The sequence below is a fragment of the Oncorhynchus nerka genome, linkage group LG10 (genome assembly GCF_034236695.1).
Source record: "Oncorhynchus nerka isolate Pitt River linkage group LG10, Oner_Uvic_2.0, whole genome shotgun sequence".
In the NCBI taxonomy this organism is placed as follows: Eukaryota; Metazoa; Chordata; class Actinopteri; order Salmoniformes; family Salmonidae; genus Oncorhynchus; species Oncorhynchus nerka.
Window position 1 is genome coordinate 40,544,793 of NC_088405.1, and position 25,181 is coordinate 40,569,973.

The 25,181-nt window shown below is 43.4% G+C and overlaps 1 protein-coding gene across 4 annotated transcripts; it reads left to right on the forward strand.

Annotated features, from left to right (window-relative positions):
• The first annotated feature begins 3,311 nt into the window (after window positions 1-3,311).
• Window positions 3,312-21,779, forward strand: LOC115126440 (TOG array regulator of axonemal microtubules protein 2-like). 4 transcript variants are annotated; one of them, XM_065023348.1, is made up of 11 exons: window positions 3,312-3,401; window positions 4,275-4,474; window positions 4,722-4,854; window positions 14,009-14,560; window positions 14,956-15,217; window positions 15,449-15,572; window positions 15,771-15,876; window positions 16,028-16,263; window positions 17,181-17,339; window positions 18,380-18,511; window positions 18,831-19,172. In XM_065023348.1, the coding sequence occupies exons 4-11, from the start codon at window positions 14,078-14,080 to the stop codon at window positions 19,072-19,074; spliced, it is 1,746 nt and encodes a 581-aa protein (XP_064879420.1). In that variant the 5' UTR covers window positions 3,312-3,401; window positions 4,275-4,474; window positions 4,722-4,854; window positions 14,009-14,077; the 3' UTR covers window positions 19,075-19,172. The 4 variants fall into 4 exon arrangements, with proteins under 4 accessions (XP_064879420.1, XP_064879419.1, XP_064879423.1 ...); XM_065023347.1 differs by lacking the exons at window positions 3,312-3,401; window positions 4,275-4,474; window positions 4,722-4,854 and adding exons at window positions 6,453-7,744; window positions 13,642-13,821; XM_065023351.1 differs by lacking the exons at window positions 3,312-3,401; window positions 4,275-4,474; window positions 4,722-4,854; window positions 18,831-19,172 and adding exons at window positions 6,461-7,744; window positions 13,642-13,821; window positions 19,266-21,779.
• The last annotated feature ends 3,402 nt before the right edge of the window (window positions 21,780-25,181 follow it).

The window sequence follows — 25,181 nt, forward strand, 5'->3', positions numbered from 1 at the left end:
AGTCATATGCAGGGCAGTACATAGAACTCACATGTCAGCTGGCGAGGTGGGGTGCATGGAGGGGCGGAGCTTGCAGAATGTTCATCATTTTTAGGCAAGTGTTTACTTCCCAGGCCTGCAGTATGAAACAGGAAGTCCCATTAGTGTCATTTCACAACAGATCTATTCTGCTGTGCTAACTCGTTGTTGAAAGGCTAGTAGAGCTCACTAACTTGTAGTATGTCTCTAACTCTCATTCTCTTACCAGCCGAGCGAGGTCGTTTCCCTCCTCCAGGGTTTCATTCCACACCCTTCAAATAAAACACAGAGCAATTCAACTTTCCTGGCTTCTGATTTTTCTGTTGTTTATTTTACCCACATCTCCTGGAGTGCTGCTGGTCGCAGGGAATGGCAGTGAAGGTGAGTGCTGACGTGGTACTCACCTCTCCCTAAGGGATTTTTTGCCCTGAGACACCAGCCAGTTGCTCATGTGCTCCGTGGTGACATGGGGCGGGACCTGGCCTTGACTCTGGAGCAGCAGATAATGGACCATGAGCTTCTTCTGCAAGATGTGGTAAGGTGTGAGACCGTGCCACGAAATACCATATCATGTGCTTTCAGAAGGGCCTCTCGCAACATTTCACAACTGCTCATGCCTCACAATTTGCAAGTGATAGGAAGAACTATTATGACCACCTTCTCTAAACTGTCTTGAAATACTACTCTCTTTCTGTTGTTTATGTTTTTGTGGGATGAATCTTACCTGTTTATTGTAATATGTTTCCTCCCAGCAGGCCTGCAGAGTCTGAAAATAAAGGCTGCTTCTACAGAATTCCTTTGAAGATCATGAAAATTAATGATGCTTTGTTATGCACATTATGCACAGGCATTTACAGTAAGTTAAAATGAATTTCTCCTAAGATTACCTTTGTGGGACCATAAGTGAACTCCAGAATGCACCAAACCCTATCCATGGTAAGATGGGGAAGAAATGCAGCGCTATAGATATACGAGATGCTCTAGCGATAACAGGAATGACTTAAAGTCGCGAATGATCAATGGCTGGAGTCCTCCAATATGCTGCACTTAGAATTGAGTTGTAGGCGATGTTTGGCGCAAAATAGAATGTTTACATTCTATTGCCATGGAGAAATGAACATTTTCCCCCTTCTGATGACCAGGTGGCGAATCGCATCTCTGCATGTCTGGCAGACATATCAGTGTGGATGACGGATCACCACCTCAAGCTGAACCTCGGCAAGACGGAGCTGCTCTTCCTCCCGGGGAAGGACTGCCCATTCCATGATCTCGCCATCACGGTTGACAACTCCATTGTGTCCTCCTCCCAGAGCGCTAAGAACCTTGGCGTGATCCTGGACAACACCCTGTCGTTCTCAACTAACATCAAGGCGGTGGCCCGTTCTTGTAGGTTCATGCTCTACAACATCCGCAGAGTACGACCCTGCCTCACACAGGAAGCAGCGCAGGTCCTAATCCAGGCACTTGTCATCTCCCGTCTGGATTACTGCAACTCGCTGTTGGCTGGGCTCCCTGCCTGTGCCATTAAACCCCTACAACTCATCCAGAACGCCGCAGCCCGTCTGGTGTTCAACCTTCCCAAGTTCTCTCACGTCACCCCGCTCCTCCGCTCTCTCCACTGGCTTCCAGTTGAAGCTCGCATCCACTACAAGACCATGGTGCTTGCCTACGGAGCTGTGAGGGGAACGGCACCTCAGTACCTCCAGGCTCTGATCAGGCCCTACACCCAAACAAGGGCACTGCGTTCATCCACCTCTGGCCTGCTCGCCTCCCTACCACTGAGGAAGTACAGTTCCCGCGCAGCCCAGTCAAAACTGTTCGCTGCTCTGGCCCCCCAATGGTGGAACAAACTCCCTCACGACGCCAGGACAGCGGAGTCAATCACCACCTTCCGGAGACACCTGAAACCCCACCTCTTTCAGGAATATCTAGGATAGGATAAAGTAATCCTTCTCATCCCCCCTTAAAAGATTTAGATGCACTATTGTAAAGTGGCTGTTCCACTGGATGTCTTAAGGTGAACGCACCAATTTGTAAGTCGCTCTGGATAAGAGCGTCTGCTAAATGACTTAAATGTAAATGTAAATGAAATGGAATGTGTAGAACCTGTATAATTGGGTATTCTTCTCTGTCTTTATTTCGTGAAACATTAAACTCTTTATTATGTCATAATGTGTATATGAGGATGTAGGAGCCAGATTCATGACGCGAGTATCCAGGTGCATGTTGCTTAGACCAACTAATCCAACCTTGGTTTACAAGTTAAATACATTGTTTATATATGCCTATACAAATCTATCGACCACATCCATTTAAAGCAATGATTGTCAATTGAAAATGTGGTTGTTGTGTTATCCTGTTGTGCGGCTTGAGTGTCAGTCCCCTTAAGCACATTATTCCAATATTTTTCCAAGCTCTGAATTGACACAATGGACACTTTTGAAAAGATATTCTGTTAAAAATAAGAGTATGAATGACAATAAACGTATGACTTGGATTGTATGCATACTAGTGTAGTAAACAATATCGCTCAGCGTGGGAACTTTTGGTGTTTGGAAAGTATCCGTTTTTAGTCTCCATGATCACTTCGTTGTCTTGTTGGTAATAGTAAAAATGCATGACAGCATTGTAATCGTCTAACAGGTGTTTTTCCTTTTGTTTCTCACAATAAACAGACATTTGAGAACGGAATTGCTTACTGTTGTACCTATGATGCACAGACACACAAAAGCTGTACAGTGTAGTTTGAATAATCCATTTAAATTATTTGCAGATGTATTCCCTATCATTTACAAATCGAAAGATGTAACATTTGAAGTGAATGTGGCAGAACAGTTTAGCATAGAATTCTTGTGGGAGTCTTCTCCTTCAGTCTTTTTGCCTCCTAGGCCTCGTTTGTCATTACATGGGATTTCCCCAGTGCCAACTTCACATGAGATGGCCGCTGTCTACTGTCATGTGGTGCTGAATGACAGATATCGCTATGCCGATATTGCTGCTGTCCATGGAACTGAAATGTTTTTGGTACACTTCCCGTGTTCACATGTGAAAATCACGTGTTTTTTGCGTAAACGCCCTGCAGTTCCACACTCAAGGATCTTAATAATGCTTTAAATGCACATGTATGATTGTGCATGTGTAATGGGTTGAAAACAAAGTCACTAAAAACAGACACCCATTTATTATTTATCCCCCCCTCTTAATTAATCTTAATGGTATTTTCTACATACTTTAGCGTTAGCAGTCCATCAAGCCAATAGATGGCGGTGTTGCACTGTTGTAGCAGGAGAAACAGCAAGTTTTGGCCAAGCGCTCACCATTCTGCAGAATAAGGACCAGAACTTTACAGAGGTAAACTGTGTCTGTTCTTTTTACTATTACAGGTATGTAACAGCACTTCAAACGTTCAAATATATACACAATATGTAATACCATGCTATTTAACAACTTTGTCCAGATATTATCACGTTAGGAAAGGTTTTGTTTTGGCTTTGTGTCGAACTGAGTGAGAAGAACGTGATTTACATTGAGTGAGAGTGTATGTTAGCTTGATGCTAGCTGAGGTAAAAAAAACATTTACGAGTCACAAAGACTATGTTTACTGAGTAGCTGACTTGTACTGGATTTTATCTAGGAGATTTTTTATCAAGAATCCATTTGTTAGGGATTTCTGAGTTGGTTTTACATGTTATTGATGGTTTTGTGTAAAATTGTGCTCAATAGCTGGTAAAGTGGCCGAGCACGCTCAGTCTGGTGGACTTTTAGTGCATACAGTGAGAGAGAGACGATTTTCTGGAGGTGCCACTATCTTAAAGCTGAATGTATTGTTGTCACTTTTCTATAGAGGTAGCGGTATATAGAGAAACATTCCGTTATTTATGGTTTCATATATAGGTGTTTCTATTGTATGAATGTGAAATACATTGTGGTTTTCATGTGAAACCGTACACTAAGACAGGGTTATTTGTGGAACATTTTTGAATTCTGCTTTAGGTAAAGTGCATTTATGTTGTGTAATTTAAAGTGTGCACTTGTTTGATGTGAATATTTTCAAAGTACTAACAAGAAAATAGACAATTGAACAAGATAGAGAAAATATTCTTTAAAATAAAGAAAACGGCAGAACTTTGCAGACGTAAACTTGTGTCCGTTCTTTTTACTATTGCAGGCCACCTCAGCTACACATGTACTCTGTCTGCACACGCATCCACGCATGCACATACACACACTAATGTTCTCTCTCTTGTGTTTGTCAGCAGTTCATCGTGGCCCTGTAGTTCGCCTCCTTCACCAAAGCTCTGTCAGGGACTTACATGAAGAGTGCCATCACTCAGAGAGACACTTTGACCTGTCCAGCTCTCTCATCGGACTCATAGACGGAAGCTTTGAGATGGGTTTCAACAATAACATTGAGTTGCTTGAGAATTCATGTAGTAAAAACCAGATACAGACTACAGTATGATCCATTTTTTTTGTGGTTCAATCAGAGTCTGCTCTCAATACTGTCCAGTTTTATAGTTGTTCCTATTAATTGATTGACTGGCGTTTGTCCATGACTCTACTGTCAAACCCCTAACATTGTTTTATTTGATGCTATGTTGTTGCAGCCTAGTATCCAAACTGATATGCCATTTTTAGTTTAAAAAATAACAGTGTTTATAATTTGCTCTTCCTGACTACTGCAGTGTTGTGGTTTCTTGCAGGTAACCTGCTGTTCCTGGCTGTGGTCAGCCATTTTGGGGCGAAGCTGCACCGGCCCAGGTTCATTGCTATGGGCTGTTTCCTCATGGCTGTAGGATCCTTCCTCACAGGCCTGCCGCACTTCTTCATGGGACGGTAAAACAACTGAAATACTGGTTAAACTTGTACTTGTAGAGATACTCCAATGCGGAGGATAGTTTCACTTTAGAAAGAAATGTATCCAGTTGTTGATTAATCTCAGTTAACTTCAAACTAAAGTCTTGCGTAATTGGTCAGCTGCTTGATTATGTTTTGGGGCCATACATGTTAAGAGAAGGGATGAACTTGTTATGGCTGCAATCCCGTTAACGGGCTAAGTGTCATCAAAAACCTCTGAATAGCATAGCGCTACATTCAATAAACATTACTAAAAAATATTTATATTCATGAAATCACAAGTGCAATATAGGAAAACACAGTTTAGCCTTTTGTTAATCCACCTGTCATGTCAGATTTTGAAATGATGCTTTACAGCGAAAGCAATCCAAGTGTTTGTGTAAGTTTATCGATCGCTCGACTAAACATTAAGTACACTTAGCATCAAGTAGCTCGGTCACGAAAATCAGAAAAGCAATTAAATTAATCGTTTACCTTTGATGATCTTCGGATGTTTTCACTCACGAGACTCCCAGTTACACAACAAATGTTCCTTTTTTCCATAACATTATTTTTATATCCATAATACCTCCGTTTGTTTGTCCACAGAAACATGTCAAACGTTTTTTATAATCAATCCTCAGGTTGTTTTTAAAATATATAATCGTTAATATATCAACCGCAAATGTCTTTCACAGTAGGAGAGGGAAAAGCAATAGCTGTCCAAACTCTGTTGCACCAGCAAAACTCATGTGACCACTTGACGCGATGTTATCTTTCTGGCTCATTTTTCAAAATAAAAGCCTGAAACTATGTCTGAAGACTGTTGACACCTTGAGGAAGCGATAGGAAAGGGAATCTGGTTGATATCCCTTTAAATGGAGCAAAGGGAGCCTATGGAACATGGAGTTTTCAAAATAGAAGCCACTTCCTGTTTTGATTTTCCTCAGGGTTTCGCCTGCAATATCAGTTCTGTTATACTCACAGACAATATTAGAGTGTTTTCTATCCAATACTAATAATAATATGCATATATTAGGAACTGAGACTGAGGAGCTGGCCGTTTACAATGGGCACCTTTTCATCCAAGCTACTCAATACGGCCCCTGCAGCCATAAAAAGTTTGGCCAACAAAGGCAAGGTATTGGAGTGGCCATCACAAAGCCCTGACCTCAATCCTATAGAAAATGTGTGGGCAGAACTGAAAAAGCGTGTGCGAGTAAGCAAACCTGTCTCAGTTACACCAGCTCTGTCAGGAGGAATGGGCCAAAATTCACACAACTTATTGTGGGAAGCTTTTGGAAGGCTACCCATAACGTTTGACCCAAGTTAAACAATTTAAAGGCAATGCTACCAAATACTAATTGAGTGTATGTAAACTTCTGACCCACTGGGAATGTGATGAAAGAAATACAAGCTGAAATAAATCAATCTCTCTACTATTATTCTGACATTTCACATTCTTAAAATAAAGTGGTGATCCTAACTGACCTTAAAACAGGGGATTTTTACTAGGATTACATTTCAGGAATTGTTAAAAACTGAGTTTAAATGTATTTGGCGAAGGTGTATGTAAACTTCCGACTTCAACTGTATACAGTGTATATATACTGCATATATATATATAAACTCAGCAAAAAAAGAAATGTCCTCTCACTGTCAATTGCGTTTATTTTCAGCAAACTTAACATGTGTAAATATTTGTATGAACATAACAAGATTCAACAACTGAGACATAAACTGAACCAGTTCCACAGAAATTTGACTAACAGAAATGGAATAATCAAAATCAATGGTCAAAATCAAAAGTAACAGTCAGTATCTGGTGTGGCCATCAACTGCATTAAGTACTGCAGTGCGTCTCCTCCTCATGGACGGCACCAGATTTGCCAGTTCTTGCTGTACCTTGTTACCCCACTCTTCCACCTAGGTACCTGCAAGTTCCCAGACATTTCTGGGGGTAATGGCCCTAGCTCTCACCCTCCGATACAACAGGTCCCAGATGTGCTCAATGGGATTGAGATCCGGGCTCTTCGCTGACCATGGCAGAACACTGATATTCCTGTCTTGCAGGAAATCATGTACAGAACGAGCAGTATGGCTGGTGGCATTGTCATGCTGGAGGGTCATGTCAGGATGAGCCTGCAGGAAGTGTACCACATGAGGGAGGAGGATGTCTTCCCTGTAAAACACAGCGTTGAGACTGCCTGCAATGACAACAAGCTTAGTCCTATGATGCTGTGACACACTGCATCAGACCATGACGGACCCTCCACTTCCAAATCGATATCGCTCCAGAGTACAGGCCTCGGTGTAACGCTCATTCCTTCAACGATAAACGTAAATCTGACCATCACCCCTGGTGAGACGAAACCGCGACTCGTCAGTGAAGAGCACTTTTTGGCAGTCCTTTCTGGTCCAGCGACGGTGGGTTTGTGCCCATAGGCGACGCTGTTGCCGGTGATGTCTAATGAGGACCTGCCTTACAACAGGCCTAGAAGCCCTCAGTTCAGCCTCTCAGCTTATTGCGGAAAGTCTGAGCACTGATGTAGGGATTGTGCGTGAGAAACATGGGAAACAGTGTTTAAACCCTTTACAATGAAGATCTGTGAAGTTGCTTGGCTTTTTACGAATTATCTTTGAAAGACAGGGTCCTTTTTTTTGCTGAGTTTATATATATATATTTATATATTTACAAATTCACCACATTCATAATTTTACATGGGAATCAAAAAGCTTTCATTAATGTTCACCATGTGCTGATGTGCTCAGCACTGTCAACAGACCCCATTATGACATCACAATGTAACGGAAGCCTTGCCATGATATCATTGCTGGTTCCATCTGACAAGCAAAATTTCATTTCATGATAGATCTCTCACAGAGATAGGTTGATACAGCTTCAACTAGCACCGACGTGTCAAGTGAGAGGTGTCAAAGCCCATTAGCCCAACAATGGCAGGAGAGTCACACAGTCTACCCCAACCAAATGGAGAGGCCTTAGAAGCTCCCTCCTGCTGTTCAGAGGTAATTAAAATACAGTACCCTGTGCATGTAAAGAATAATAAGGCAAGAAAAGATTACAAAATGAAGCTCCTTATGGAAAATCAAGAGACACTTTTTGCTGACTATTACAAAAATGGGAACATCAGCAACCTTATCTTCCACACAAACCATCCCCTGGCATGGCACAGTGCTATATTTGCACACTACCCCCTTGTTACGAGAGCGGGGATTAACGAGGGGTGGAAACTCAGAATACTTGATAACGAGGACTCTGAGTCAAGTAATATAAATATCTATAAGTCCGGAACAGTAATGGCACAGGGTAATCACAAACAGTTTCAGCTGGACTTTCACCTAATCAAAGAATTAGCCCAGCAGGAGAAGCTCTCCCTTGATAAAGATACCCCCACACCGAGCGGGTCAGACCAGACCTCTTCATTATGTAACCCCACAGACGAGCAACCCCCAGCAGAGAGTCAACCTCCCAGCACAGATTACCACTCCCTCATTGAAATGAAGGACAAATTCACCCAGCTGGAGATAAGGCAGGTGGAGCTGGAACAGCAGGTGATTACACTTCAGTCAGCACAGACCCAGACAACAGTCCAGCACAACAACAGCCCCTTAACCAGACCCGGAGAGCTGGAGGTGGACAGAGACATATCTGCACTTTGGACAGTGGTGAGACAAATACAACAGGAGAAAGAGGAGCAGAACAGAGCACTAGAGGAGAGTGTCAGACTGCTGGTGGATGAGAGGTTGAGGGGGATGGAGGAGAGGTTGAGGGGGATGGAGGAGAGGGTGAGGGGGATGGAGGAGAGGGTGAGGGGGTGGAGGAGAGGTTGAGGGGGACGGCGTGCGACAGAGAACAACCCACTAGAGAGGTGGCCACCCCCACAGAGAAGCCAGCAGAACAGCCCACCTCAGCACCCAACAAAAGTCTCGACACCACAGCAGAACAGTCCACACCAGACCCTGACCATAGAGTCGACATCACAGCAGAACAGACAAATGAAGAACCCCAAGCCCAGCGGCTCTCACCCCCTCTGAGCACCCCCTGTCAGCCTGCCTGATAGCCCTTCTGACAACCCCCCACACCCACTGAGGACAAACACAAGACACAGATTGTACTACTTATGGACTCAAATGGAAAATATATAGAAGAAAAAAAACTTTTTCCCAAACACAGTGTGTCTAAACTCTGGTGTCCAAACACCCAGCGCGCCCTAGACCTTCTGTCTGAGGCTAAACTAGGGTCACCCAGCCACATAATAATACACACAGGCACAAACGACCTGAGAGCACAGCAAGAAAGAGTGGCCACAGCACTGAAGGGAGTGATTGAAAAGGCTTCTTCTACTTTCCCCAACGCACAAGTGGTTATCTCCACCCTGCTACCACGAAAAGACTTCCACCCTGCCACAATACAGCGGGTAAATGCAAAAGTATTTCCCGTGACTGTGCCTCAAAACCAAATGTTTTCCTGGCCCACCACTCCACCCTGGACTTGAACAGCCTCTATGACCAGGTCCACCTCTACAAGGCAGCAGTGCCCACCTTTGCCCGAACTCTAAAGGACATCGCTCTCAAACGTATCCCCAACACTTCACACAGGAGCAACAGATCAATAGACACCCCACCCAGACCGGCGAGACAACCTCCCAGACCTGCAGGACCCCCTGGACCTACACATAGAGGACCCACGCCAAGAGGAATTACATCCAGACCACTGCACACCCAGACACATCCACACCCCCACCCCAACCAATCAACACCCCCCACGTCAACCATGCCCACACCCCATTTAGGCCCCCTCAGATCAGACCAATGCCACTCCTGCCCACCCCATGCACCCCACCCCCGCAAAGAGGGCCTCAACATGGAAGCCACACATACGCCCAGGTAGTGAGCGGGCAAACAGTCCCAACCCCCACTCTCACACTCGCCCAAGCCAATGGCATGTACCAGATGCTCAGCAGGCTCTGCTCACACTTACTGGCCTGAGGCCAAACCACGACCAACAATATTGGACACTCTATGGAACAAAAAGCATTCACTATATCATCCTGGAATATCCAAGGCCTGAGGTCATCTGCCTTTGGCCTGAAGAGCAGAAACTCGGACTTCCCCAAAGAAATCGGTAACACAGACATTGTCATCCTGCAAGAAACCTGGTATAGAGGAGACAGACCCACTGGTTGCCCTCTAGGTTACAGAGAGCTGGTAGTCCCATCCACCAAACTACCAGGTGTGAAACAGGGAAGGGACTCAGGGGGTATGCTAATTTGGTATAGAGCAGACCTAACTCACTCCATTAAATTAATCAAAACAGGAACATTCTACATTTGGCTAGAAATTCAAAAGGAAATGATCCTAACAGAGAAAAATGTCCTCCTGTGTGCTACCTATATCCCCCCACTAGAATCCCCATATTTTAATGAAGACAGCTTCTCCATCCTGGAGGGAGAAATCAATAATTTCCAGGCCCAGGGACATGTACTAGTCTGTGGCGACCTAAATGCCAGAACCGGACAAGAACCTGACACCCTCAGCACACAGGGGGACAAACATCTGCCTGGAGGTGACAGCATCCCCTCCCACATATGCCCCCCTAGGCACAACTATGACAACATAACCAACAAAAACGGGTCACAACTCCTGCAGCTCTGTCGCACGCTGGGTATGTACATAGTCAACGGTAGGCTTCGAGGGGACTCCTATGGTAGGTACACCTATAGCTCATCTCTTGGCAGTAGTACTGTAGACTACTTTATCACTGACCTCAACCCAGAATCTCTCAGAGCGTTCACAGTCAGCCCACTGACACCCCTATCAGACCACAGCAAAATCACAGTCTACTTAAACAGAGCAATACTCAATCATGAGGCATCAAAGCCAAAGGAACTGAGTAACATTAAGAAATGCTATAGATGGAAGGAATCCAGTTTGGAAACCTACCAAAAAACAATTAGGCAACAACAAATTCAATCCCTTTTAGACAATTTCCTGGGTAAAACGTTCCACTGTAATAGTGAAGGTGTAAACCTGGCAGTAGAAAATCTTAACAGTATATTTGACCTCTCAGCTTCCCTATCAAATCTAAAAATCTCAAATAGAAAACCGAAGAAAATTAACAATAATGACAAATGGTTTGATGAAGAATGCAAAAATCTAAGAAAGAAATTGAGAAACCTGTCCAACCAAAAACATAGAGACCCGGAAAACCTGAGTCTACGCCTTCACTATGGTGAATCACTAAAACAATACAGAAATACACTACGGAAAAAGAAGGAACAGCATGTCAGAAATCAGCTCAATGCAATTGAAGAATCCATAGACTCTAACCACTTCTGGGAAAATTGGAAAACACTAAACAAACAACAACACGAAGAATTATCTATCCAAAATGGAGATGTATGGGTAAACCACTTCTCCAATCTTTTTGGTTCTATAACAAAGAACAAAGAGCAAAAACATATACATGATCAAATACAGATCTTAGAATCAACTATTAAAGACTACCAGAACCCACTGGATTCTCCAATTACATTGAATGAGTTACAGGACAAAATAAAAACCCTTCAACCCAAAAAGGCCTGTGGTGTCGATGGTATCCTCAATGAAATGATCAAATATACAGACAACAAATTCCAATTGGCTATACTAAAACTCTTTAACATCATACTTAGCTCTGGCATCTTCCCCAATATTTGGAACCAAGGACTGATCACCCCAATCCACAAAAGTGGAGACAAATTTGACCCCAATAACTACCGTGGAATATGTGTCAACAGTAACCTTGGGAAAATCCTCTGCATTATTATTAACAGCAGACTCGTACATTTCCTCAATGAAAACAATGTACTGAGCAAATGTCAAATGGGCTTTTTACCAAATTACCGTACAACAGACCATGTATTCACCCTGCACACCCTAATTGACAACCAAACAAACCAAAACAAAGGCAAAGTCTTCTTATGCTTTGTTGATTTCAAAAAAGCCTTCGACTCAATCTGGCATGAGGGTCTGCTATACAAACTGATGGAATGTTGGGGGTAAAACATACGGCATTATAAAATCCATGTACACAAACAACAAGTGTGCGGTTAAAATTGGCAAAAAACACACACATTTCTTCACACAGGGTCGTGGGGTTAGACAGGGATGCAGCTTAAGCCCCACCCTCTTCAACATATATATCAACGAATTGGCGCGGGCACTAGAAAAGTCTGCAGCACCCGGCCTCCCCCTGCTAGAATCCGAAGTCAAATGTCTGCTGTTTGCTGATGATCTGGTGCTTCTGTCACCAACCAAGGAGGGCCTACAGCAGCACCTAGATCTTATGCACAGATTCTGTCAGACCTGGGCCCTGACAGTAAATCTCAGTAAGACCAAAATAATGGTGTTCCAAAAAGGTCCAGTCACCAGGACCACAAATACAAATTCCATCTAGACACTGTTGCCCTAGAGCACACAAAAAACTATACATACCTTGGCCTAAACATCAGTGCCACAGGTAACTTCCACAAAGCTGTGAACGATCTGAGAGACAAGGCAAGAAGGGCATTCTATGCCATCAAAAGAAACATAAATTTCAACATACCAATTAGGATTTGGCTAAAAATACTTGAATCAGTCATAGAGCCCATTGCCCTTTATGGTTGTGAGGTCTGGGGTCCGCTCACCAACCAAGACTTCACAAAATGGGACAAACACCAAATTGAGACTCTGCACGCAGAATTCTGCAAAAATATCCCCGTGTACAACGTAAAACACCAAATAATGCATGCAGAGCAGAATTAGGCCGATACCCACTAATTATCAAAATCCAGAAAAGAGCCATTAAATTCTACAACCACCTAAAAGGAAGCGATTCACAAACCTTCCATAACAAAGCCATCACCTACAGAGAGATGAACCTGGAGAAGAGTCCCCTAAGCAAGCTGGTCCTGGGGCTCTGTTCACAAACACAAACACACCCTACAGAGCCCCAGGACAACAGCACAATTAGACCCAACCAAATCATGAGAAAACAAAAAGATAATTACTTAACACATTGGAAAGAATTAACAAAAAAACAGAGCAAACTAGAATGCTATTTGGCCCTAAACAGAGAGTACACAGCGGCAGAATACCTGACCACTGTGACTGACCCAAAATTAAGGAAAGCTTTGACTATGTACAGACTCAGTGAGCATAGCCTTGCTATTGAGAAAGGCCGCCGTAGGCAGACATGGCTCTCAAGAGAAGACAGGCTATGTGCTCACTGCCCACAAAATGAGGTGGAAACTGAGCTGCACTTCCTAACCTCTTGCCCAATGTATGACCATATTAGAGATACATATTTCCCCCAGATCACACAGATCCACAAAGAATTCGAAAACAAATCCAATTTTGAAAAACTCCCATATCTACTGGGTGAAATTCCACAGTGTGCCATCACAGCAGCAAGATTTGTGACCTGTTGCCACGAGAAAAGGGCAACCAGTGAAGAACAAACACCATTGTAAATACAACCCATATTTATGCTTATTTATTTTATCTTGTGTCCTTTAACTATTTGTACATTGTATATATATATATATATATATATATAATATGACATTTGTAATGTCTTTACTGTTTTGAAACTTCTGTATGTGTAATGTTTACTGTTCATTTTTGTTGTTTTTCACCTTATATATTCACTTTGTATGTTGTCTACCTCACTTGCTTTGGCAATGTTAACACATGTTTCCCATGCCAATAAAGCCCTTGAATTGAATTGAATTGAATTGATAGGTTAAGTTCTTATTTTGAGAGTGTTAATATTTATCATCAATGGCTTATCGAGGGAGAAAATCAAGTGAGTTTAACAAACTCCAGAAGGAGAACTCACAGATGAAGAGCGTCATCGAAAACCTGAGGAAGCAAAACATGGCTTTAAACCAACAGGATGACCAGGACAAGTTTTCAAGTTTTGTAAGGCTCATCAGTTTTTCAAACGTTTTTCCAAAAATATCACTGTTTATTTTGTAGTTTCATAGACATACAGTAGGCCTACATCCATAAAAATCTTTAGCTTAAAAGTTTTTCATGACACACTGTAGAAACTATTTTGCCTTCTTCACTTCTGCTATGCATTTCATACTGTACCATTGTGATCCAGGGCTATCAGGAGAGCTACCCAATCGCAGAGGGCCATTGTGGCTTCATCAGTGATGCCAGACTTCTGCAGATGCAGAGAGCTGAGAGAGAGGCCATGGAAGCAAAGCAAAGAAAGATAAGTGCTATCCATGAGAATTATGTCCGGACTGCTCTCATCGGGGTTGGCAGCACCTTCGCGCACCACTTCGTCCCCTCTATTCAGTGCATTCCGCGGCCGAAAGCTCCACCGAGGCCTTTGCCACGAAGGCTTGAGCACATAGCTCTGGCCCCACTGAAGAACATGGTGGGGGTGGACGGAGCCCAAGTTCGACCCGGATCTCACTCTCTGGAGTCCATCCAGGTAAATAAGTCATTCAGCAGCAGTAGCGTGTGGCCTGTTCCCGTCCCTCCCACTGCAGCTCCCTCCAAGAGGGGCAAGAAGAAGAAGGGCAGGCGGGGAGTCAAAGCCCTGATAGTCCAGTCGGACCAGGGCTGTGCTGACAACAACGGACCCATTGACCTGATGGAGGAGGTGAGAGACATCGAGGCTCACCTGAAGGAGGAGGACTGGAAGGTAGGATGGACTTTGAATTTATTGTAAATGTGAAAATTTGCAGTTCAGAATTATACTTGGACTGATAAATTGCCAAAACAGATAGTGGTTCCATGTCTTAAAATCAAATCAATCACATGTGCCGAACACAACAAGTGTAGACCTTACCGTGAAACCAACAGTGCAGTTCAGGAAGAGTTAAGAAAATATTTACCAAATAAACTAAAGTAAAAAGTAATAATAATTAAAGTAACACAATGACATAACAATAACGAGGCTAAATACAGGGGGTATCGGTTTAAACAGCATGATCGAATAGATCCTAGAATACAGGATCTCTCTGTATTAGTTTATGTATATACTAGTTCTATATGTATTTCTATGATGGGAGGATTCTTTTCTGGTCTACCCCAAAGGGGGTACATGAGGTGAAGGCCATGGGCAGGAGAAGTTTGGGCTCGGACATGTCCACGGGGGAAATAGCAACCAGCTCTCTGGGAAGCCTGAGCTCAGTGGATATGAACTCCCCTGCGGAGCTCCGTGACTACTTGGATGTCGGGACCCCGGTCAAGTCGCTTGACAGCCCACCCAGGCCTGCTCCCCCTCCTACCAAGCCCAGGAGCAAACAGCCTCAGCCTATAAGGTTCCTTAGCCTGCCAAAGGCTGCCACCGGCTCAGGTCAGTCCCTCTCATGTATTCACACGAATGTAAATGTAAATAATAACTTTTACTCAAGGCTAATTGGACCCTGTTTCTGAGCAGGGAGAGCACCAAAAATATATGTGCTAAATTTAAAATGATATCATAATGAACTAGTGTTAAAAGCTACAAACAGATATGGAAATGAGTAAATACATAAATAAATACATACAGTTCATAGAGAGATAGATGTCTGCTGTCAACCCATAGACAAGATGGCAGCCAGTAAGCCAAAGGGTCAAATTAAGAACCAGGCCAGATTGCAGCCCCTGTCCAACCCAGAGCAGGCCCTGACTAAGACCTTCAAGCTGCTCCACTCTGCCTCTGATGACTGGTGAGCATTCACTGTAGACAAGACCAATGGAGCTAGGCTAAAGGAAGCACAGTGTAGTGTCCTTGGAAAAGTAGATTTGAGCTACAGAGCGTAGAAACTTCTGAAATTAAGAGACCAGAGTCCTAATTGATGAACATCATTATAATGTTTTTGGAAAATGTTGTGGAAAATGCTTACGTTTCTTTCACTGAATTGCAGGGAGAAGAAGATTGAGGGCTTGACCTTTCTCCGTGTGATGGCTCAGAACCACATGGACATACTGATGCCTAAACTCCATGATATCTGCCTTGCCATTATAAATGAGGTAGCTGTATTCATTCACTGCCCTATTCATTCATCTGCACAAATCTGCTACATTTGGAGAACAAGTCAAATGATTGTGTCATGTTTCTGATGTTCGTGGGTTGTTCTGCTCAACATTAATAGCTGGTCCTGTGCGTGTTATTATGATTCAGGTGAAGAACCTGCGCTCTGCAGTGTCCTGTGCTGCCATGGCCACACTGGGTGACATGTACGTCCACCTCCAGAGGGTCATGGACAGTGAGGTGGAGGGGACGGCACGCGTGCTGCTGCACAAAGCCAGCGAGGCCAACGCCTTCATCCGGCAGGGCGCCAACTTTGCCCTGGGTCACATGGTGCAGAGCTGCACCCCTACACGTGTCATGAATGCCCTGCTGGTCGGTGGGCTGAGGTAAAGAGGGAGAGGGGTCAATTAACACTCACTAAGGGTTAGATCCGGACTTCCACAAATTATCCCATTATCCAAGCCTCAAAATTGAGAAGATTGAAATACTGCTAGTTTTTAATTAACTGCCTTTTTCATCAGCATGCTAGGTTATTCCACAACACTTCCGGCAGCAACTCACCCCAACGCTAGACGTCACATTTGAATGGAATCACATTTTTTTGTTATGTCTTATACTTCCTTGTGTTGCGTACTTCTTATTTTACCATTGCGTTATTTAGATTATTTTTAGCCCTTGGTGGAGAGGTACTGTCTACTGATGTGTGCTAGCCTTTGGGGAGTAACAAGTCATTTATAAACATGTATAAAGTATATATAGTGAACACTTTAGATTAGGGGCTATTAGTGAGGCACTGAGGTATTCGTAAGTACATGTACTCACATTCATAAATGCACTCATTAATAAATACACCATTTGTGACATTTATAAATACATTTATAAATATGTATATAAATGGTGAGTCAAACCATTAATCAACCATTAACAAATGCCTTGACAGTAACTCCTTTATAACTGGTTTATAGTACATTAGTAGTACATTATTAATCATTTACAAATTGTGAACATACTATAATCAAACACCTCATGAACAAATCATTTAAAATAGCATTTTTAAATGTGTCAATAACTATTTATAGATTTCTTATTGACATTTACAAAGGTAGCAATAATGATTCATAAATGGTAAGTAAACTCTTTACAAACAGTTTATAAATGGTATATTAAGTGACCTTAATATAAAGTCTTACCGAACATTTTGATCCATCGATGAGACTTCATCAATACAATCCATTATCATTCATCTCCTAACTCATGTATCTCTATGACATATAACTGATGTGCTCTGTTTTTCCTTCCTCAGCCACCGTAACGCTGCGGTGAGGAGCTGCACTGCTCAGCACCTGGAGAGACTGGCTGAGGTCATGGGGACGGCTCGTCTCCTGTCGGGGAAGAAAGACCTCACTGACCGTTTCTTGATTGCCGTCAGTAAACTGGCTGTGGACCCTGCACAGGAAGTCAGGTGGGAAGTTCCTCCTGTAAAGTAGCTTGCTTCAACATAACAGTTAAGGCCGGGATTCAATCCATGGCTCGCTATAGCACTAGATCGCCGACAATGCAGCTTTTAAAGGTAATTTAGTCTTGAGACAACATCTGCAGCGTTTACCACGAATACAAATTGAAATTGACTTTAAAAGCCACATTGTCGTCTGTCTACAGCATCTATGCTAAAGGGTGTCATGGATTGAATTGCGGATTTTAGGTATTCCAAAACAACCACAGGTTCTCTTGGAGGGGAATAGTAATTGAAAACAAAAAGGAAAAATTATAAACACAAATAAGTGCTACGTGGCATAGGAATATCCAAGTCCAGGCACCCATGTGGGTTTGAAAGTTAAAAAGCCAAAAGCTTAGCCGGGATGTTTGGCCGGGAGGGATGTTCTTCTCCCATCGCCAACTAGCGACCTCCTGTGGTGGGCGGGGTGCAATGCATGCTGACATGGTCGCCAGGTGTATGGTGTTTCCTCCGACACATTGGTGCTTCCAGGTTAAGCGGGCATTGTGTCAAGAAGCAGTGCGGATTGGCTGGGTTGTGTTTCGGAGGACGCATGGCTCTCGACCTTCGCCTCTCCAGAGTCCTTACGGGAGTTGCAGCGATGGGACAAGATAGTAACTACCTATTGGATACCACGAAATTGGGGTAAAAATTACAAATGTAAATGAGTCCAAATAGTCAGTACCTGATTCAGTTTCCTTCCATCTGTTTGGTGCCTAATGAAGACAACCCTACTTGATCACAATGGTCTGAGCCAAGTGTTGTGCAGATTCGCTAAGATTTTCATAATAACGAACGGTTAAAACCCAGTTGTTATATTGTTGAGATGATTTGTAGATCAGGTAATGCGGTACATTGCTCAAACTGACCCTCTTGCAAATTCTACCTAATGTATGTCTTATTTTTTCTCAGGTTGCCATCAATTGAGTACTGTTTTTAATCACAGACAGCAGAAATGATTTGATATGTTGCACGTTTAAGATGATATTCATATCTTTTGTCCACAGGCATCATGGTCGCAATATCTTGAGCAACATGGCCACCAATGGCGACTTTCCTAAAATGTGGGACAAATTCGCTCCGAGGAAAGAGAGAGAATCCTTGAGGGAGGTCATCTCAAAGGTTAACCTCAAAGAAAGGTACATTCTCTCTGGATGATTAGAAGAAGTGTAACAAATGAGCTGATATGATTACAGAAATCCAATCCCACTAGGTACAGACATCAGATCAATGTCTAGTTTTGATTTAAATTTGGGAACTCAACCAAAATGTGAAAATCAACCAAAAATGCTGGTTAAAAGTTAAAAGTTGGGTGAAAAAAATCCAATTGAGTTTTCAGCGTTGATTCACCGTCATCACATAGATTTTCTTGTTGTTGAAATGAGGTGGAAAAGTTTATTCAACCAGTTTTGGCCCAAAGGGATGAATTTAATATACTTGTCACAACTCTTACCGAAGGTGGCTCCCCTTCCCATTCGGGTGGCGCTCGGCGGTCGTCGTCACCGGCCTACTAGCTGCCACTGATTCTTTCCTCCCCCTCCTTGTCTGTTTATTGGTTACACCTGTTGTGTATTTGCTGATTAGTTGGGCTTTATTAGCCAGCCGACCCGCCTGCTCTTTGTGCTGGATTGTTTTGTGTAACTTGTGTGCACGTCTGTGGGTTACGTGTTTCCCATTTTGTGGGTTTTGCTGGACAGTTTAAGTCCCCGTGTTTGGGAGGTTGTTTTGTTGTACGCCCTGTGTTTTCGTGGGGTTGGCTTATGTTCGCCGTTTTGTGCATTAAATTAGCACTACCCTGAACTCTGCTTCCTGCGCCTGACTTCTCACCCACTACACCCAGAACGTTACAATACTGTAAGATTATATCTTTCTGTCTTTTCTCTTTTTCAACAGGAATATCTGAATCATCCCCAACTTGACTATATATTTGTATGTAAATATGTGCACATTTCCCAACTTGACTATTATCCCCTCCAGTCCCCAAACTCCAATATTTTCTCTCATTCTAAGAAATTTGACACTATCATCCAACCCCCATGTAAATGCATCTTTAAACTGCATTGACTCCTTGTCCAAGTCCTGAATCCACTATAGGGCCATATGAACCACATTCAAAGCACTAAATTACCTTTCCTCTAAGCTCCTATCTGATCTACCAGCTCAATAGTGGTCTACTGAAACCATACTCACCATCTCGGGGTGCTCAGATCATCAACCACTGACCTCCACACCATCCTCAAAAACAGCAGTCCTCTTTTGGAGACAGATTGGTCAGTGCTCCTGTATGGCACCAACATTGTGGATTTTCATCCAATACTACTGGACTATGGGAACATTCTTTGGACAATAAAATTAGGTCAAATGGAAGCTGGCTACAGTCTCAGTTTTATCCTGCAAGACAGTGTGAGGATGTGTAACAACAATACCTGTGGTTTAACTTGATGATCAGGGCCAGATTACCGAATAGGCACGCAGGGCACCTGCCCTGTGGGCCCCGACCTCCAGGGAATATCATCATAACATCCAAAAGTAAAAGAATTGTGGATGTATATTACAGTACGTGGACGTTTTACAATTCGTGAGCTCGTTTCATAGTTTGTAGCCATGTTATATATACATTTGTGCATATTTTGTAGAAATTCCTGAGCATTTAAACATTTTTAGTGGGGATGTTGTATATCAATTTTCTTACTGGTGCTCTTCCATACCGTCCTTAGGAGGGGTGCATCACTTGAGTAGCTTGAGTCACTGACGTGATCTTCCTGTCTGGGTTGGCGCGCCCTTTTGGGTTGTGCCGTGGCGGAGATCTTTGTGGGCTATACTTGGCCTTGTCTCAGGATGGTAAGTATCTGATGATACCCCCGGACAGGGCCAAACAGGAAGGATATAACCCCACCCACTTTGCCAAAGCACAGCCCCCACACCACTAGAGGGATATCTTCAACCACCAACTTACCATCCTGAGACAAGGCTGAGTATAGCCCACAAAGATCTCCGCCATGGCACAACCCAAGGGGGGGCGCCAACCCAGACAGGATGACCACATCAGTGAACCAACCCACTCAGGTGACGCACCCCTTCCAGGGACGGCATGAGAGAGCCCCAGTAAGCCAGTGACTCAGCCCCTGTAATAGGGTTAGAGGCAGAGAATCCCAGTGGAAAGAGGGGAACCGGCCAGGCAGAGACAGCAAGGGCGGTTCGTTGCTCCAGAGCCTTTCCGTTCACCTTCCCACTCCTGGGCCAGACTACACTCAATCATATGACCCACTGAAGAGATGAGTCTTCAGTAAAGACTTAAAGGTTGAGACCGAGTTTGCGTCTCTGACATGGGTAGGCAGACCGTTCCATAAAAATGGAGCTCTATAGGAGAAAGCCCTGCCTCCAGCTGTTTGCTTAGAAATTCTAGGGACAATTAGGAGGTCTGCGTCTTGTGACCGTAGCGTACGTGTAGGTATGCACGGCAGGACCAAATCAGAGAGATAGGTAGGAGCAAGCCCATGTAAAGCTTTGTAGGTTAGCAGTAAAACCTTGAAATCAGCCCTTGCTTTGACAGGAAGCCAGTGTAGAGAGGCTAGCACTAGAGTAATATGATCCATTTTTTTGGTTCTAGTCAGGATTCTAGCAGCCGTATTTAGCACTAACTGAAGTTTATTTAGTGCTTTATCCGGGTAGCCAGAAAGTAGAGCATTGCAGTTGTCTAACCTAGAAGTGACAAAAGCATGGATTCATTTTTCTGCATCATTTTTGGACAGAAAGTTTCTGATTTTTGCAATGTTACGTAGATGGAAAAAAGCTGTCCTTGAAATGGTCTTGATATGTTCTTCAAAAGAGAGATCAGGGTCCAGAGTAACGCCAAGGTCCTTCACAGTTTTATTTGAGACGGCTGTACAACCATTAAGATTAATTGTCAGATTCAACAGAAGATCTCTTTGTTTCTTGGGACCTAGAACAAGCATCTCTGTTTTGTCCGAGTTTAAAAGTAGAACGTTTGCAGCCATCCACTTCCTTATGTCTGAAACACATGCTTCTAGCAAGGGCAATTTTGGGGCTTCACCATGTTTCATTGAAATGTACAGCTGTGTGTCATCCGCATATCAGTGAAAGTTAACATTATGTTTTCGAATAACATCCCCAAGAGGTAAAATATATAGTGAAAACAATAGTGGTCCTAAAACGGAACTTTGAGGAACACCGAAATTTACAGTTGATTTGTCAGAGGACAAACCATTCACAGAGACAAACTGATATCTTTCCGACAGATAAGATCTAAACCAGGCCAGAACTTGTCCGTGTAGACCAATTTGGGTTTCCAATCTCTCCAAAAGAATGTGGTGATCGATGGTATCAAAAGCAGCACTAAGGTCTAGGAGCACGAGGACAGATGCAGAGCCTCGGTCCGATGCCATTAAAATGTCATTTACCGCCGTCTCAGTGCTATGATGGGGTCTAAAACCAGACTGAAGCATTTCGTATACATGGTTTGTCTTCAGGAAGGCAGTGAGTTGCTGCGCAACAGCCTTTTCTAAGATTTTTGAGAGGAATGGAGGATTCGATATAGGCTGATAGTTTTTTATATTTTCTGGGTCAAGGTTTGGCTTTTTCAAGGGAGGCTTTATTACTGCCACTTTTAGTGAGTTTGGTACACATCCGGTGGATAGAGAGCCGTTTATTATGTTCAACATAGGAGGGCCAAACACAGGAAGCAGCTCTTTCAGTAGTTTAGTTGGAATAGGGTCCAGTATGCAGCTTGAAGGTTTAGAGGCCATGATTATTTTCATCATTGTGTCAAGAGATATAGTACTAAAACACTTGAGCGTCTCTCTTGATCCTAGGTCCTGGCAGAGTTGTGCAGACTCAGGACAACTGAGCTTTGAAGGGATACGCAGATTTAAAGAGGAGTCCGTAATTTGCTTTCTAATAATCATAATCTTTTCCTCAAAGAAGTTCATGAATTTATCACTGCTAAAGTGAAAGTCATCCTCTCTTGAGGAATGCTGCTTTTTAGTTAGCTTTGTGACAGCATCAAAAAGGAATTTCGGATTGTTCTTATTTTCCTCAATTAAGTTAGAAAAATAGGATGATCGAGCAGCAGTAAGGGCTCTTCGGTACTGCACGGTACTGTCTTTCCAAGCTAGTCGGAAGACTTCCAGTTTGGTGTGGCGCCATTTCCGTTCCAATTTTCTGGAAGCTTGCTTCAGAGCTCGGGTATTTTCTGTGTACCAGGGAGCTAGTTTCTTATGAGAAATGTTTTTAGTTTTTAGGGGTGCAACTGCATCTAGGGTATTGCGCAAGGTTAAATTGAGTTCCTCAGTTAGGTGGTTAACTGATTTTTGTCCTCTGGCGTCCTTGGGTAGACAGAGGGAATCTGGAAGGACATCAAGGAATCTTTGTGTTGTCTGTGAATTTATAGCACGACTTGATGTTCCTTGGTTGGGGTCTGAGCAGATTATTTGTTGCAATTGCAAACGTAATAAAATGGTGGTCCGATAGTCCAGGATTATGAGGAAAAACATTAAGATCCACAACATTTATTACATGGGACAAAACTAGGTCCAGCGTATGACTGTGACAGTGAGTGGGTCCAGAGACATGTTGGACAAAACCCACTGAGTCGATGATGGCTCCGAAAGCCTTTTGGAGTGGGTCTGTGGACTTTTCCATGTGAATATTAAAGTCACCAAAGATTAGAATATTATCTGCTATGACTACAAGGTCCGATAGGAATTCAGGGAACTCAGTGAGGAACGCTGTATATGGCCCAGGAGGCCTGTAAACAGTAGCTATAAAAAGTGATTGAGTAGGCTGCATAGATTTCATGACTAGAAGCTCAAAAGAGGGGGGGTAAAATTGAAATTTGCTATCGTAAATGTTAGCAACACCTCCGCCTTTGCGGGATGCACGGGGGATATGGTCACTAGTGTAGCCAGGAGGTGAGGCCTCATTTAACACAGTAAATTCATCAGGCTTAAGCCATGTTTCAGTCAGGCCAATCACATCAAGATTATGATCAGTGATTAGTTCATTGACTATAATTGCCTTTGAAATAAGGGATCTAACATTAAGTAGCCCTATTTTGAGATGTGAGGTATCATGATCTCTTTCAATAATGACAGGAATGGAGGTGGTCTTTATCATTTACATTTACATTTACATTTAAGTCATTTAGCAGACGCTCTTATCCAGAGCGACTTACAACATTCAAAATGGCTGCCATAATAGCTGGTATTTCACCATAAAAACGGTTATGCAACAGATAAAAACATGACATCTGGTATAAACATTCCTCAGATGATATGAAAAGATCATAAAAGTGGTGCTCATTTCAAAATTAACCAGGAGTTCATTTAAACAGAACAGAGAACAAACAAATGATATCTTGGTGTATTGAAACACCTTCCTAGGATGCCCTCTGCATCATGTCTAATGATACATAACATTACAATAAGGCAAAGTGTTTGATTGATTAATAGGTTACCTGTGGCACAACAGACACTGCGGCCTCCCTCCACTATGCACTCCATAGGTGGAATGAATGCAAGACTACAGCATCTGGCTTGCTGCTGAGACTTCTGCAATGTAAACCGCTGTTACAACAAAAGCCCTACCAGACATCTAACACAAGATTTAGTCCACATAAAGCTACACAATGTACACTATCCATTCAAACCAACCAAGTGAGTGCTTTCCTTCCTGGTAGAAGTTACCCTTGTACACCTCTGGATCTGCTTAGCTTCTCCAGATCCTAACCATAACCATTTGGGGAGGAAAATACAAAAGTGACATTAAATCAGTGTCTATGCTTTAAGGGCAACTTCATCCCACCTGAACCAGAGGTTAGGATGGCGTACTTCTGCTTCCGGATCAGAGGTTACATCCTAGTCATGATCAATCCACTGTCCTTTTCAAAAGGCCTGTGTTCTGTTTTCCCGTGGATGTCCGTGCTCCTCCTCAAATCTGGGAGTCCGAGGTTCTCGCAGCAGGAGTTGCAGGTGTGCTTGATGACAAAGCTGTGGATGGCAGAGTCTCCCAGGTTAGAAGGACCAAACACCATGTCATCACTCGAGCTTTTGTCTTCTGCTCCTAGTGAGATTGCTAAGGCGAACACCGCCATGTTTAGTTTTGCCCAACCTAGGTCGAGGCACAGACACGGTCTCAATGGTGATAGCTGAGCTGACTACACTGACTGTGCTAGTGGCAGACTCCACTATGCTGGCAGGCTGGCTAACAGCCTGCTGCCTGGTCTGCACCCTATTTCATTGTGGAGCTAGAGGATTAGAGCCCTGTCTATGTTGGTAGATAAGATGAGAGCACCCCTCCAGCTAGGATGGAGTCCGTCACTCCTCAGCAGGTCAGGCTTGGTCCTGTTTGTGGGTGAGTCCCAGAAAGAGGGCCAATTATCTACAAATTCTATCTTTTGGGAGGGGCAGAAAACAGTTTTCAACCAGCGATTGAGTTGTGAGACTCTGCTGTAGAGCTCATCACTCCCCCTAACTGGGAGAGTGGGGGCCAATTACTCGATGCCGACACATCTTTCTAGCTGATTTAGACGCAGAAGCAATGTTGCGCTTGGTGATCTCTGACTGTTTCATCCTAACATCGTTGGTGCCGACGTGGATAACAATATCTCTATACTCTCTACACTCGCCAGTTTTAGCTTTAGCCAGCACCATCTTCAGATTAGCCTTAACGTCGGTAGCCCTGCCCCCTGGTAAACAGTGTATGATCGCTGGATGATTCGTTTTAAGTCTAATACTGCGGGTAATGGAGTCGCCAATGACTAGAGTTTTCAATTTGTCAGAGCTAATGGTG